The 16,586-nt window shown below is 49.6% G+C and overlaps 1 protein-coding gene across 7 annotated transcripts in view; it reads left to right on the plus strand.

Moving 5' to 3' along the window:
* Angpt4 (angiopoietin 4) overlaps positions 1–4,979 on the plus strand; it is a 33,385-nt gene extending 28,406 nt beyond the window's left edge. For 4 of the 7 annotated variants that reach the window (XM_039104600.2, XM_063283363.1, XM_039104602.2 and 1 more), the window contains 2 exons: positions 2,926–3,056; positions 4,141–4,979. In XM_039104600.2, the coding sequence (XP_038960528.1) occupies positions 2,926–3,056; positions 4,141–4,301 (292 nt within the window). In that variant the 3' untranslated portion in view covers positions 4,302–4,979. Of the gene's footprint in view, positions 1–2,502; positions 2,731–2,925; positions 3,057–4,140 lie in introns of those variants that run through there. The other 3 variants (NM_001106526.1, XM_039104603.2, XM_039104601.2) reach the window with 3 other exon arrangements.
* Positions 4,980–16,586: the final 11,607 nt, after the last annotated feature.

Genomic DNA, 16,586 nt, shown 5'->3' on the forward strand with positions numbered 1-16,586 from the left:
CCTATACACTTGCATGCAAACTGAGTGTACACCTCTGGCTTTGTCTCTGAACCATGGAGAGCTCCCTGCTATCAGCTCTGGTGACACTCAAAAGGCAGCACGTACTAAACTGGCAGCAGAGCCTTAATGCCAGAATATTGAAACTTGCCCTGTTTGGTCACTAGAGAAAGACTCTGGCCTAAAACTCTGTCCTCAGAGCTGCTTGTATACCAGTGTGGTAGTGGTGGAATGGGGTCAAACATGTTCATAGGCAATCCACTTACCCCACAGAGGTAGGCGCTTCCAGGGGCATCGTTCAGGGGTCAGAGATCCTGGACAATCAAAGAGGACTCCCGAGAGGGGCGAAGCTTGTGGCAAGTCTTTTTGGGAGGGGGATCCCAGAAAATGAGGTTGTTCTCAAAACTAACAGGGAGAGTGGGGCTGGAGAAATAATTCAGTCAATAAAGTCCATGCCTTTGGAGCATAAAGACCCAAGTTTAATCCCAGAACCCAAAATTTTGAAGTCAGGCATGGTAGCATATGCCTACCTCCCCCATCCTGGAGAAATGGAGAACTCACTGGAGCTCAATAGGCCAATGAAATATGCTGTCTCAAAAAATACCTGAGCAAGGACACTAGAGATTGTTCTCTGGCCTCCACGTGCACACAAACATATATGCACACTGATACACAAACACAAAAACATCTACACACACTCATACATTATAAAAATAGCAGAGAGCTGGCATCCAGCTGGGTATATGCTCCCCAAACCTGAATGTTCACTAGGGCTCCCAGGGGCATACAGTGTCCACCTATATAGGAAAGGCTTGGAGGACTAGCTTGGGGTGGCATGCGGGGACTGGAAACCACTAGAAACACTGGAAACTACTAAGGAGGAGCAGGGGAGGGGGCAGGATGACAGCTTGCTCTGGGTCCTATCTCCAGGTCAGCAGCTAAGTGGGAAGAACCACAGAGAAGCCCATAGACAGGGATGAAAGGACCATCAGTGACAGGCAGGAGGCGCTCTTGTTTCTTAGATGCAGTGTCAGGAACCGGCTGAGCACACTTCACACTCTCTCTTGGGGATTCAGGAGAGATTCAAGTTTCTGGGTTTCCTAAGGCAGGTGAGATCAATGGAAGGTTTCCTGGACCCTGGGGTAGAGGTCCCCAGAGAATCACTGACTCCTGTTCCGGTTCCCAGAGAGGAGACGAACATTACTGAGCCAGAGGGAGAAGCCAGTGCCTATAAGTGGGTAGGCAACCTGTGAATCCAACCCTGGAGCCCCTACCTGGTCACAACTGTATGTGACACAGTCCCCAGGGCTAGGACAGCATGCTTAAGGGTTCACTTAGGCCTTCGTGGCTGATCATGAACAGCCTGCCTTACACAGATAAGTAAAGCCTATGGGTGAGAGGCATGGTCTGAGCCAGCCATGTAGAGACATTGGGCCTGCAGGACTAGCTCCTGAGTTCTGCCCTAGCTGTCCCCATCTTCTGCTGCTTCCCTCTATATAGTAGTATAGATTTTATATATATATATATATATATATATATATATATATATATATATACACACACACACATATATATATCACATAGTATATATAGTATATATAATTACATATAGTATGTGTATGTATATTATATGGTTATATATATTATACTGTATGTGTAGCATATATGCATACCTCTTATATAGTATACTATATACTGTATGTATTATATATATACTGCATTATACTTGTACCATGTAAAATATATTACATATAGGTATATAGCATAGAAGCATCTTAGTGACCTGAGCCAGCTCCTGCCTCAAGTTTTCCCTACATGGGAAAGTTTTCCCTAAATGGTCCAGCCAGGTCAACCTGGGCCAAGGACTGAATCCCTAGTTCTGAATATGAGGGGCTCTCACCAAACCCACCTCCCCCTCAGCACACTTCACTGGCTGATGTCACTAAGTCGCACGGTGAACAAAGTCACAGTAAGTCTCTTGTCACCATTTGAATAAGCGAAGATGAGTCTCAGTGGAGTGGAGATGCCTTCCCAGTGCCAGGCAGTGACAGACCGGACATCTTGGAGTTTGAATCCAGGCACTCTGCCCTACCCCAACCCTACAGTCATGCTCCACCCTGGAGGCTTGAACATATTCACGCAGAGTCTAGCAAAGAAACAGAGAAGGCTGATCCATGAGGGCTGGACTGGCTAGGAAGGCTTTACGAAAGAAGGGTGGAATAGAGCAGCTGTTATGTTGAAGCAACAGGGCTGGCAGGCAAAGGGTATTTAACCCTGCCTGGACCAGGCCACTCCAGACTGGACTCTGGCGCTGATGGTTAGAGTCTGAGAACCTGAGCATGCTCCTTCGGTTCTTGGCACCTCCCTTTCCTTGCATAGGAAATGATATTATGAGGGTTAAATTAAAATGAGTTAACCTTCTCAAGACACCGTAACAATGCCTGACCCCAGATGCTGGAAAGACTTCAACCTGCTGCCCTTACTCTTTGTGCCTTCCACTCACAGTTCTCTAGGACCCAAATCCAGACACTTTTAAAGGACCAGCAGCGGGGCTGGAGAGATGGCTCAGTGGTTAAGAGCACCCGAGTGCTCTTCCAGAGGTCATGAGTTCAATTCCCAGCAACCACATGGTGGCTCACAACCATCTGTAAAGAGATCTGATGCCCTCTTCTGGTGTATCTGAAGACAGCTACAGTGTACTTATATATAATAAATAAATAAATCTTTAAAGGACCAGCAGCAGTGAGCGCTGTGATCTCAGGGTGACAAGTAAGGAGGGCCACCATGAAGGACATGACCTTAGCCTCACAGCAGGGTGCGTTTTCTCAAGCAAAAATAACAGGTTGGAAACTACCAGAACAGAACCCCTGGGGGAGCCCCAGCCTGACTCTGTACCCCTTTCTTTTCCCACCTCACCACGGCCTCCAGCCTCTCTGTGAATGACAGCAGCATCTCAGCAAGGCTCAAGAACAGCCTGGCTCCTCAGGGCACCAAGTTCAGTACCAAAGACATGGACAATGATAACTGCATGTGCAAATGTGCTCAGATGCTGTCTGGAGGTGAGGGTAGCAGGATGATGCCTGTTGGTGGGTGTGCTTTGATGATGTCAGGAGGTGGGTGTGTCCAGATGGTGTCTGGAGGTGGGTGTGTCCAGATGATGTCAGGAGGTGGGTGTGTCCAGATGGTGTCTGGAGGTGGGTGTGTCCAGATAGTGTCTGGAGGTGGGTGTGTCCAGATGATGTCAGGAGGTGGGTGTGTCCAGATAGTGTCTGGAGGTGGGTGTGTCCAGATGATGTCTGGAGGTGGGTGTGTCCAAATATTGTTTGGATATGGGTGTTCCTGGTGAGACTCCAGCAAAACCTCCCTCTTCCTTGTCACTGGAGTCCCCGTGGGGTTGTACCTTCAATAGAAACACCATTAGATTTCCTTCAAGACCAGCTAGGAGATAGCAAGGGTAGCTCCAGGAAGGTTCGATGCCCATCAATCCCGCCTTCTTGTCTGCTGATTTTCCTACTCCCTAGGCCAGGTAGAAACATCATGGGAGAGACCAGAAGCAGGGAGGGTAGCTCCCTTGCCCATCTCTATGTCGGGCGGTGCTTCTGGCAGGGAAAAGGCCAGAGGCTGGAGATGGAATGGAAACAGCACTGATAGAAGAGACCCAAATCACAGAGACAGGGACACAAGGTGTCAGAGGCAGAGAGGTGCAGGTGACAACAGACAGCAAGGAGTGGACTAAAGCCCAAGAGATGGGCAGGAAGTGTGCAGAGCTCACTGGGGACAGAGCCCCCAGGGGAAGACAGAGCAGCAGAGAGACACATGACACAGAGGACGTGCAGAGGGACATCCACAAACACAGAGACCACTAGAGTGAACAGGAGGGAATGACAGAGCCTGGTAGGAAGTCATCAAGAGAAAAGAAGGGAGATAGGGGTGTCAGAGACACAGCAGCAAGTCACCAAGGGGCATGAGCTGTGACCAGAACCTCTGCTACCCTCCAAAGCCCTGGCTTTACCTCTGCCAATACCCAGCCCACCACTGTCAGCAAACTGGCACCCCAAAATCGCAATCCATCAGCCTTGTCCCTCCTGAATCTAGGCCAAGGCATCTCACCTCCTCCAAACTCTGTCCTCCCTCTTCCACTAGGGTGGTGGTTTGACGCCTGTGGCCTCTCCAACCTCAACGGCATCTACTATCCGGTTCATCAACACTTGCATAAGATCAATGGCATCCGCTGGCACTACTTCCGAGGCCCCAGCTACTCACTGCATGGCACACGCATGATGCTGCGGCCAATGGGTGCCTGACACACAGCCCTACAGAGACTGATGCTCAAGGAGGATTCTCAACCCAGATGGCTCTGTGCAAGCTGGATCCTGCCCAGAAGTCAGTGCCCAGGGCTCATCTTGACATTCCGGGACACCAGAACCAGCTTATCTTGCACCTGAATTATGAGAGTCACTTGCCTCCCTGTGCCCCTCTAGTGTGAAATGCTGGGTGCTTGAGGCACCTGCCTCTGTGGGACCCATGCTCCTGCTGCATGCAGGGGCTCCCTGTCACGGTCTGAGGCAGACTGAACTTGACACCTCAGAGGGAGGGGTTGCAGCAGGCGGGGAAAATCTTGCAGACTGGGGTGCCCTCCTCCAGGAGCGTCTGAGAGACGATCCTATCCCCCTTTTATAATTTCAAGTTTCTCTAGCCTTGAGTTGTCTGAAGACTTCCTTCCAAGGCTGGTGAACACTGTTCCCACTTCCAGCCCCCCAGGGCTAGCCATTATTTCCCAGGGCTCTGTGGCTCCTGGGCTTCAATGACTGACAGTCAGACCTGGTCTCTCGGAGGCTTCTAGAAATAGGAGAAGGGATCCTTTCACTCCAGTGTGCCGTAGAGTGTGTTCCGTAGGTACTAAGGCTCCTCTCTAAGGTACTTTGGATGAAGTAAGAGAGAAACAGCAGGTTAAATAAAGAGAATAGAGTTTCTTAACGGCAGGACTTGCCAGGGTCTTCCATGTGTTCCCCAGCCTTATGGTCACCTATGAAGGAGTTAGGGGAAGCAGCTCTCCCCAAATTTATTTCCTTGAAAGTGAGGGCTAGGGACACGGCTGCACTGGTAAAATTCTTGCCATGCAAGTGTAAGGACCAGAGTTCAGATCTCCAGCAACCCTGTAAAAAGCTGGTTGTAGCCATGAGGACCTGTAATCAGCACTGGGAGGCGGAGACCAATGGCTCTCCTGAGCTTGCTGGCCAACCTAGCTGAGCTGGTGAGGGAGAAAAATAAGATGGAGAAGTAGTTGAGGAAGGCCTGAGTTGATTTCTGGCCTCCTTGTGTACATATATGACACAGGAAAACACACACACACACACACACACACACACACACACTTTTTTATGGAGCCCTACTTGTCCCATCTCAGGGCTATGGACTTCCTTGGCAAAACAGGCCCCCATCCATCATGAATGAGGAACCCTAAGGACTCGTCCCCCACCTCCAGCTCTATCCAACCCACCTTTGCTGGCTACGAAGATCATGGGGCAGCCTCAGACAGCCTCTAAAACACAACTAGAAGGGACTTTGCATTAAAATAGACGTGCCATTAAAGAAGGTTCTAGAACAGAGATTCTGTCTGTGCTAGGAGTTGCTCTCCTCCAGGGATCCTCCTGCCCACAATAAGCCAGACCTCTGCCTGTGTTGCTGCCCTCAGTGTTACTCAGCCACTCTGGCTCAGGGCCTGACACCAGCCAAGCGATCCTTCCTGCCTCCGGGTCAAGGCCTCCTGCCTCATCCAACATGGTGCTACCCTCAGTCCCTGAAGGAGGTGATGTCTTAGACTGAGCTGGCAGTCATAGGAACACATGACCTCTAAGAAGCTTAAAGCAAAGGGAGGGGCCACAACCACTCTTGCCTGTCGGATCACTGTGTGCCCTTCCACAGTCCTCACAGTACTGTTACAATCCGCTGACACCTAGCCCAGCCGGGAAGCACCTTTCTCAGGTCTCCTGGGCAAGCTAAGACTGCAGGGATGGGCTCCATCCTCCCTAGGGTCCAATGCTATGGGGCATTTCCAGCAGGACTGGAAAGGACTTAGAATCAGGCTGCTGCACACAGAAAGCTCATTCAGCATTCACCCAGCAGAACTTTATGTACTGCCTACTATCTGAGATGGGGCAGAATTTGGGGGTCACACTGGCCTTAAGATCCTAGGCCAGTTGCTCAGCTTCCCATGGCCTTATTGTCCTGCCTGAGAAATGGACTCAGTAATGCTCCCTTCCAGCTGTGTTGTGCTGTGGAGGAATGAAGCCACATGTGCCAATGTCCCAGTCTCCTAGCAGGAAGCAGGTGGCCATGAATGCTAGCTCCTGAGCTGAGGAGACAGCCTAGTCAGTAAAGTACCCGCATAGTCACATCATGAGAAACTGAGCTTAATCCCAGGGGCCATATGAAAAGATGGGCATGGTGACGTCCCTTCACTGAGGAGGCAGAGATGGGTGGGTCCCTGGGTTCACTGGTCAGTTGGTCTGGTCTAACGGTCAAGCTGCAGATCTGTGTGAGAGACAAAAATGATAGATCTTAAAGAATGGCATCTGAGGTTGACCTCTGGCACACACACACACACACACACACACACACACACTACAGATACACACACACAAACCACATACACAGACACACACACACTATAACACACACATACACACACTATACACACACACAGAACATACACACACTATACCACACACACACACACAAACCACATACACAGACACACACACTATACCACACACACACCATACACACACACACACAGAGCACACACACACACAAACCACATACACAGACATACACACTATAACACACACACATACACATACACACAAACCACATACATAGACACACACACACACATACACACACACAGCACACCACAAACACAAAAACCACATATACACACAAACCCCACATACACACGCACATACAAACCACATGCACAGACACACACACTATAACACACACATACACACCACATTCACACACACACTCACACATACACACACCACATGCACATGCACATACACACACACCATATGCACACCACACATAGCTTATGTACACCACATACACAGTACACACACACACACACACACACACACACACACACACACACACACACACACATTCTAGTTCCCCAGTAGGCCAAAAGAGTAAGAAAACCTCCCCCAAATATATGCTACTACTCCTAATCCAGGCAAGCAGGAAGCATCCTGCTCTTGCGTCCACAGCATTTATCTCTGCGGTGACATTTCTAGTCTACTACTGGGGAGTAGAGCAAGGCAAAGCTGCAGGCCCCAGGGGGTAGCCCCTCCATCAGTTCACCCCAGGACTCCTGCTCCTTAATATTCATGCTACCCTCTCACGTTCCTTCACCTCACCAGACACAGAGACCCTGTCCTGAAGATAGGTTCACTCACCTATCATGGCCGCATGGGTGGTTTCAGGTACAGCTGGTTGCAGGAGCTCAAGTGATGCCTACCTCCGCTTGTAATTTGCTGTACCCCTGGTCGACTGCATTCTCAGCCGGGGTCTCTGATGTGATGGCTTCAGCAGCCTCAGTTCATGTCCCAGCTCAGCATCTTGAGCCAGAAAATTGCTCTGGCCCAGAGCTTACAGCCAAGGATGATTCTCTGGTCAACATGAGTAGGATTCTGAGTACCTAAGCCAAGTTATGTGATGATATCCAGCCAGGGTAGAGCCACTCAGACCAAACCAAGTCTTGTTTGCTGGAAGTAAGGAAGTGGGAGGAAGTCCACTTCCTCTTCTGTGCCTCCCCACCACTGCTTATGTCCCCCAAGTCCTGCTTATCTCAGGTGCCAGTCGAGCCCCAGGTTGCCTCAGATAATCAAGGACCTGAGGTGTCCTGCCCAGAGGTCCTAGGCATGGTTCTGAAGAGTTCTGGTTCTCTCTGAGACTCAATGTCCCATGAAGCACTGCTAATCTCTGACAGCCCTGAGGACAACAGTGCCACCTCAATGCAGCTAAGGGAGGGACCCGGCAGGGGCAGGATGGCTTGGAGAGCAGGCTGCATCTCCTGGCTGCTGCAGTTCCTGCAAACTGGATCAGGGATGCTTGCGGCTGAAATTCCTACCTCAGACCTTTGAAACCTTTTCTTGCCTCTGCTTAGTACCCTACCATTTCCAGGATGAAGGAAGAGAAAGTTTCGTTCAGGTGCATAGCCACTCACTCCAGAACACAGAGCTGCCTCCTGCCTCCAGCTCTCTGGAGACACATGTCCACCTACCATAAAAATACTAAAGTACTGTCCTTGCTGCCTATCACAAGGCTAAAGGAACTTTCTGGAAAGATCTCCAAACCAGCCTGTTCTCACTGGTGCCTGGCGGGTCCTGAGAGCACTGCATGAGGGCAGAAGAGGCTATTGCTATACTGGAGTTCACTGTGTTCATACCAGGGACCTAACCAAGAACAAGAGGGAAGGTGACCCTCAGGGGAGGGAGGGAGGGAGGGACGGAGGGAGGGAGGAACAGGCAGCCCTCGTGGAAGGGTCCCTCGGTGACTTCAGGAATGGTTCCTTCACTGGTTTCCCTTTCTATCACTGTGTGCGCTTTTGCTTCTTTCTTTTAAAGATGCTTTGGAAAGCAGATAAACGGTTGCCTTGGCAACTGCATCAGCAGCCTCTTTGATAAAGCAGCTTTTCAGAGATGTGCAGCCTTGGATCACTCATTCTGTAGGTGTGCATTCACTTACACAGCTGTGAATGGTCAAAGGCCTACCTGGACCAGGCCTGGCAGGGTGATGGGGACGGGGCAAAATACAGCCTGCCTCACTGAACTGGACGGGCTTAGAGGAAGACAGCCAAAAAGTAAATTAAAAGTGGTCAGGATGAGGTGAGCAAAGAATATACCACAAATGCAGACAATATGCAGGACAGACCGGAGAGAATTACAGGGGAAACAACTAAAAGACCTCTAAGGAGGAGGTCTGGGCCGAGCGTGCGTGCTCTCCTTCTCATGTGTGTGTACTGGGAAGACAAGAGGTTGACATCGGGCGCCTTACTCAGTAGCTCTCCACATTGTGTTTTGAGACAGGGTCTCTCACTGAACCTGGAGCTCCCAGACTGACTGCCTGACAGACACTGGGGATCTTTCTGTCTCTGCCTCCCCAGTGCTGGGATTATGGGCATGCCCCACCATTCCCAGACAGACCTCTGTGAGTTCAAGGTCAGCTTGGTCTACAAAGGGAGGACCACAGAGTGAGACCTTGTCTCAAAATCAAACAAACCACCCACATTATTTTGTGTGTGTGTGTGTGTGTGTGTGTGTGTGTGTGTTGCCTGATGTATTTATAAGCACCACGTGCATTTCTAGCACCCAAGAAGGTCAGAAGAGAGTATCGGGTCCCTGAAGCTGGAGTGACCGATGGTTGTGAGTCACCATGTGGGTTCTGGGAACTGAACTAGGGTCCTCTGCAAGAGCAGCAAATTCTTAACTGCTGAGCCACCTCTCCAGCCCCTAAGGAGACAGTCTTTACATCCAGGACTAGCATATACAGAGGACTGAGGCAGGTGAAGAGCTGTAGGAAGAACAGACAAGACAAAGGCCTTGATGTTAGCAAGAGCTTAGTAAAGTTCTGTAACCAGGGGAAGCCTGTGTGACTGGAGGCCGGGGTGCCAGTGAAGGAAGAAGTGGCCTTCCAAACATAAGTACAAAGCACACTTGTGCACACACGGACACATGCACATGTACACGCACACACACATGCGCGCGCATGTGCACAGGGGTACACAGTTCTGCTGTTTTGCTCCCTTGACTCACTGTATGAAAACTGTCTGCCTGTCTAGACCTCGGTTGTTATACCTGTAAGCAGAAGATTTTCTTCACTAGAAGTCCTCCAGATGCCACTGCTGGATCAGCTGGGGTTAGAGAGGAGGTAAATGCTCCTGCTGTTTGGGAAATGACCTCAGGGTTCCACGGGAACGCAGTTTGAGAATAAGTCCCAAAGAGAGGTAAAAGATTATCTAACACCCCTACACCTGTGTCCAGAGCCGGAATGCAGAGAGCACATTGTAAGTAGCCTCTGAGAAGCAGCAGAAGATACTGAAGAGTAGCAGTAAATCAGACAGTGGAAGGCAGCACGTGGAGGCTTGGCATAGCACCCATGGTCCTAGGAACGCTGGCTTCCCAACCTTCAGGAGGGCTGCAGGCATGTTCAGTTTGTTCTTGTACCTAAAGGGTGTCTCTAAGTGAAGTCAGGCACGTGAGGAAGGACCAGACATGTTCATACACACTCAAAACGAAAAGAAGCCACTCTGGGAAAAATATGATTTTGTAGAGGAATTCAGAGGCAGTTAAACTGCACGTGGCTTTCCCTGTGACATAGGCATTGCTGTTTCTAGGACCCTCCCTGATACGTCATGAATACACTGTGCTTCTAAGAAAAGACTGGCTTCTATCCAAATAAATAAATGATACTGTTTATCTGGGCACATCCAAGAACTCCAAAAGCAAGCCCTGTGCATATTGTCCCAGTGATGGGCTCTGTGGTAAGAAAAGCCCATAGGCTCCAACATGGCAGCCTCAGCCTAGGCAGCCACCACACATCACACTCTGCTCGACCTGGGTATCATCAAGTGTCCACGCATGTGGCCTCCCACAATCCTCTGCTCACGGGGAACTGCGCACACCACCCCATGAGCTGCAGGCACCCGCTTCCCTCCTCACGTGCCCATCTCACTGATCAGACCTCACTTCCCGCACCAAGTGCAGATATAAGAACTTCGACATGGCAGCAACAGAGCCTTAAAGCATGAGGACAACCCTTTCTGCCCAGGACAAGGCCAGGGGTTGTGAAGGCCAGCAACTGGCGGAGCTGAGATGAGTAACCGAGAAAATGGAGATCAAGTAACTGTATGTCCACTGCAAGGGCACCGACAGCATCTCAGAGTAGTTTAGACAAGGTAAAAATCCATCCATCTCTTGGGTAAGGGGGGCAAAGGCTGACAGGTCAGCTCCTCCATGAGAAGAACCCCAAACCTTTACTGTGTTTTTAGTCCGTGTGGCTCAAGCTCTCCTCATGGACCAAGCTGCTAGGCTCTGACCATCCCACCGTACTTTAGATAAAAGGAAATATGCTATGTGAAGGGCCCGGTGTCTGCCCTAGTCAGCTCCAGCAAGCAGTTTTCCTCTCGTCTCTTCAGGCATTCCTCCTTGTAAATTAACTGCAGAGATGGCTCCGCTGGCTGCACGGATGGAGCACTGGATGCCTTTCCAGAGGACGAGAGTTCGAATCCCAGAACTCATCAGGCAGTTCACAGTCATCTGTAACTGCAGTTGCAGGGAATCCACTGCCCTACCCTCTTTAGGCCTCCACCAGGCACCAGACACATGTGGTACACAGACATACAGACAGGACAACCATAGACATCGAATAATAAACAAAATTATCTGCAGGATCTAATCACATGACTGCCTAACAAGAATGTGACTTCTACTTGTGCATAGTGCCTGCAGTATTCTCTCTCTCTCTTCCTCCCTCCCCCCTCCCACCTCCCTTTGTGCGTGTGCGTGCGTGTGTGTGTGTATACGTGTGTGTGTGTGTGTGTGTGTGTATGTGTGTGCGTGTTCTTTGACAGTCTTCCAATCAAGTTGTTTCACCATCTGTCCTTCCCCCACTGGAGCCTTTTGACTGCTCAGACCAGTAGAGCAGGTGATGTAGGGTGACCTTGAACATCAGGCTACAAAAGAGCACAAAGCTTATGCAAGGCTGGTCAGGAGTTACTAAGTAAGTACCTGCTTGTTCGTGGCTCAGGCCTGGGCTCAGGAGCCCGTGCATTGATCTTAATGTCCTGCTCTGCAGATTCTCACACTTCTCTTTGGTCTTAAGATAAGCCACCTCCCCGCGTCCACTCTTCAAAGGGGAAAAGGGCAAGTGGAATTGCTGATGGGGTCAGCTAAGAAAGCACATGGCAGACTTCTGGGAGCTGAACCCAGAAGGAGACTGCCAGCCTTAGGTGTCCCTGCAAGACCATCTGAGGCTCACAGCCACAGGTCGGACCTGTATGGGACATAAAGACCTCACGAGACACCATCAGCAGAGATACCTTGAAACTGATGAGCTGGACAGAAACAAGTACTCTCTGACACTGTCTGTACAAAACCCAACATGGCCATATCTGAGTGATGACCTGGCTTGAATTCTCCAGACTGCGTCCAAGAAGAGGGACCACTGTTTCCAGATGGGTTACAGCTCTGGTCTCAATTCTGTCTTGTCTGTCTCCTACTACAGTACGAGATTTACTAAAATACCAGTTCATTACCCCAGCATCTCCATGGTACCCAACCTAGGGCAAAGCGCATCCCCAAACCCTCTTTGCAGTCACCCAGATGCCATCACAAGGCCTCACTAAAACTGTCTTCCTGACACGGAGGGGTCACCAACCAGTATTCCTTTGCAGCTGCAATGACGTTCTCATTAAAATCTGTTCACAGTTAAAACTGTGGGGCTGCTCCCTTGTGGTTTCAAGTTAGAGATCCCCAGACTGAAAATGAATTAAAATAATTGTATATATGTGTAATAAATCAAAATAATTTTATACATAATATATATCACATATTTAGTAAAACATACAAGGGCCAGCCTCTCAGCCTAGAGTTCTCAGCAGACCGTAACACTGCCAGCAACATCATCAATATTACAAATTTCAGAGTATGTCTTTTTATTCTTTGAAAATTCCATACACATGCTCACACCCACTTCAACTCTCCTGTCCTCCACACTGCTCTCTCTCTCTCGGTTTCTATCTATTTATACATAATTAATAAGATCGTGATAATAAGTATCATTACTTACTCACCTGTCTACGGTCTAAATATGACTTGCTTCAGGAATTCGATTCTCATAACTCTCCCTCCCAAAGAAATGAAATCCCATCCACTTACTATGTTAGGCTGGATTGCACGTAATAGGATGTTCAAGGAGATTGGTGGCCCAAGGCTGTGATCCCAGCACTCAGGAAGGAGTCTGAGGCAGGAAGATCCAAGGTGGAGGCTAATCTGAGCTAGGTAGTAAGATCCTGTCTCAAAGACAGAAAGGAAAATTCGAATAGCCCTTTTTAGCAGTTTAAAGCCTTTGCTACATTAAAAAAGCAAACAAATTTGCTTTTCTTTTAAATGGCTTATGGTATAAAACAGGCGTGGTACTAGAGTGTGTGTGGCCAAAGGCCTGACCTCTACATTTGCCTGGTTCTGGACAGACTCTGAGGGGCCAGCAGGTTCTGACTGACCATGCATCTGTGGACCAGCCCGAAATGCTGCCCTGCATCATCATCCTCCAGCAGCCTGCGTCTAGCTTTGGCCTTCCCTGTTAGTCAGGCCAAGTCAGAGGGAAGGTTTAGAGAGGCCAGGCTTTGAGGGGACTCAGCAGAGTCATGTTTCACCAGGTAGGTGAGAGGATGGAGTGACTCTCAGAGAGATTCCCACCTCCGTGTGTTTCTCTCCCATGTCAAAGAGTCTGCCAAACCAGCCGAAGCCCATAGAGACCAGACAGCATCGTTCGCACAAGCCTGGAGAGCAGCAGTGGACGCCAGCTTCCCAGATAAATATGCATGAGTCATATCTACATAAACCAATTATGAGATATTAAGAGATAAACGTCCATGAAGAAGCATTCTGCATATGTGTGTGAGGCCACCTAGACCAGTTGGACAAAACTGTCCACTCCCAAAACATGGGCTGTGCCAAGGACAGAAGAGGACAGAAGCAGAGTGGCATCGTGACGGAAAACCTGCTGAGGACAGCGAGAGGGGGAGGGGAGGCCAACTCTGCTGCCTTTCTCCAAACATGGAGCCCACACACAAGTAATCTGAAAATTCACAAAATTCCTGTCACAGCCCAGAGGAGCCATGATAGAGCTGGATAGAAAGCAGTCCTGGATGGACCTTCAGCCCAGGACCTTAGGGACTGACTGAGGAAGTATAAGGTGTGAACCTATCAGCTGTGTGACAATATTGGTAAGTTGTGATACATGCGGTAGTGTTCTGATGCATGCGACACACCAGCCTGGGCCCCGGGCTGCCCTCACCAGCCAGGTTTGGACCCCCATTCTCAATGGGCCAGTCACAGAGACAGGTCATAGTAAAAAGCAGGGAAAAGAGAGAAATCCAATTCATGTTGGGAAGACCAACAAAGACATCTGGTGACCACTTAAGAATCCCTTGCCCCCTCCCGACAAGCCCTTCTTGGGGTCCTGACATGAGGCTCATGTTGAAATGGAGAGGCAGAGGCATGCACAGCTGGAGCAGTAAAATCTCTCTTCCTCTGTTCGTCCTCTGGACAATACCAGCCTTCAGCCTTGTCCTTTTCCCAACAGGAGACTCTTGGGGAGACCCCAGTTTCTTAAGGACCACTAAGGAGGGCACAAGGGTCTCTCCTTGGAATAGCTTCACCCACGCAGGGACCCTTACACACTAATATGTTAGTGGTGGGGAAGTGCCATGACATGCAGGAACTCCGTCCTATCTTCCAATTGCTCCGTTGCTCTGTTCTTGTTGTTTTCAGATTTGCTTATTTTATATGAATGAGTGCTTGCCTCAGAGGTCAGACCTGGAGTCATGGATGAGTTCTGGGAACTGAACCCATGTTCTTTGCAGCAGTAGCAGGGTGCTCTTAACCACTGAGCCATCCCTCCAGCTGGCGAGCTGTTCATTTTCTTTAAAGTATAGAAAGAGTCCACCCAGAGCTGACCCATGCCCGTGTGTCATCAATGTTTCAGTTCCGCCTTAACTTCAGGTTGCTTCAGCTGGCTGTACCTTAACAGTTCATCTTTAACCTTTTGATTCAAAATGGCAACTGGGCTCCAGCCTTCATCCCTGAGCTCTATGCCAGGAGAGAGAAAGAGAGATGCAAGGGGGCTTTCCTCCCAGCCTCTCCTGGGGATATTTCACAGAAGTCTCACTTAATGGCTTGCACTTCTGGTAGTCAGTAGCTTCGAGAGCCGCCAGCACTGTTTTTGGAGGGGAAGGGGTTGAGATAGGGTTTCTCTGTGTAACAGCCCTGGCTGCCCTGGAGCTTGCTGTGTAGACCAGGCTGTCCCTGAACTCATAGATCTGTCTGCCTCTGCCTCCCGGGTGCTGGGATTAAAGGTGTGAGCCAAGGGTGTGAGCCTCTGCCATCTATTGAGGAGGGGACAGACAGATTTGGGGAAACAAAGAAGTAGCCGAGAGCAGGAAGTGCAGAGGCAAGCGATGCCCTCTGGGTGAATCTAATTCTATCTTAGAGAGGAACACTGCCCTGCTTGAGGGTTTTGTCAACTTGAAGCAAATCTAGCATTATCTGGGGAAAGGGATCTTCGACTGAGAAAATGCTCTGTCAGACTGGCCTGTGGGCAAACCTGTAGAGCATTTTCTTGATAATGATTTGTGTGGGAGAGCTCAGCCCATTGTTAGTGGACACTATTAACGTCCAGTACCGGGGACAGGTATTCCAAGTTCTATAAGAAAGCAACCACACAAGCCAGGAGGAGCAAGCCAATAAGTGGCATTCCTCTGTGATTTCTGTTTAAGTTCCTGCCTCCCGGTTCCTACCCTGCTTGGGTTCCTTCCCTGACTCCTCTCAGGATAGACATCTGTCACAGGATAGCATCTGTAACTGGGATGTGTAAGGCGAACAAAATGTTTCCTCCCCAATTTGCTCTGAGCCATAGTGTTTCGCCATAGCAACTGAAATCAAACTGGGACAAACACACAGAAGGTCAAGAGGTTCAGTGATTTTCCCAGAGCCCGAGCTCCGATGAGGAGGATGTCAGGTCTGAAGCCACAGCCCTGACGTTTGGGAGCTGGGGAAAGGACTCAGTGCGTGGAGTAAGGCACTTGCTGCAGACACAAGGACCTCAGCTGAATTCCCTGAACCCACGCAATCAGCAGGGCTTCGCACACATCTGTACCTGTAGTAGTCGGGGCTGGGGTTGGGGAAGATAAGGAGCTCTTGGGAGCTCTAAACAATGAGTCCCAAGTTCAGAGAGAGACCTGCCTCAAACAAGAAGGTGGGGGCCAGGGGTGGTGGCACACGCCTTTAACCCCAGCACTCAGGAGGCAGAGGCAATCGGATGCCCAAATTCGAAGCCAGTCAGTTCTAAAGAGCAAGTTCCAGGACAGCCAGAGCTACACAGAGAAACTCTCTCTACACATGCACCATGGCACATACCCACATACACACATATTTACACATGCATGCACGCACATCATATATGATGCACACACATACAATAATTAGTGCATTAATTAATTACAAAATAGGGTGGAGAGCAACTGAGAAAGACACTCAGCATCAATACACACACACACACACACACACACATACACTCACCACCCAGGTCCTGAATCCCGAGTGCAGGCCCTGACCATTAGGCCATGCTGCCTATCTTCAATATGAAAGGGTTAACCAAAGACATACTAGTGCTGTTTTTCTGAGGCTGAACTGTTAATAGTAGTATGGACGTAGGACCATCAACAAGATGCCATTCCACTCCAAGACATTACACACTTCCACCCAACCATGCTGATAACCCCATCATCCTCCCACTACATGGAT

Source organism: Rattus norvegicus, chromosome 3, assembly GCF_036323735.1.
Source record: "Rattus norvegicus strain BN/NHsdMcwi chromosome 3, GRCr8, whole genome shotgun sequence".
In the NCBI taxonomy this organism is placed as follows: Eukaryota; Metazoa; Chordata; class Mammalia; order Rodentia; family Muridae; genus Rattus; species Rattus norvegicus.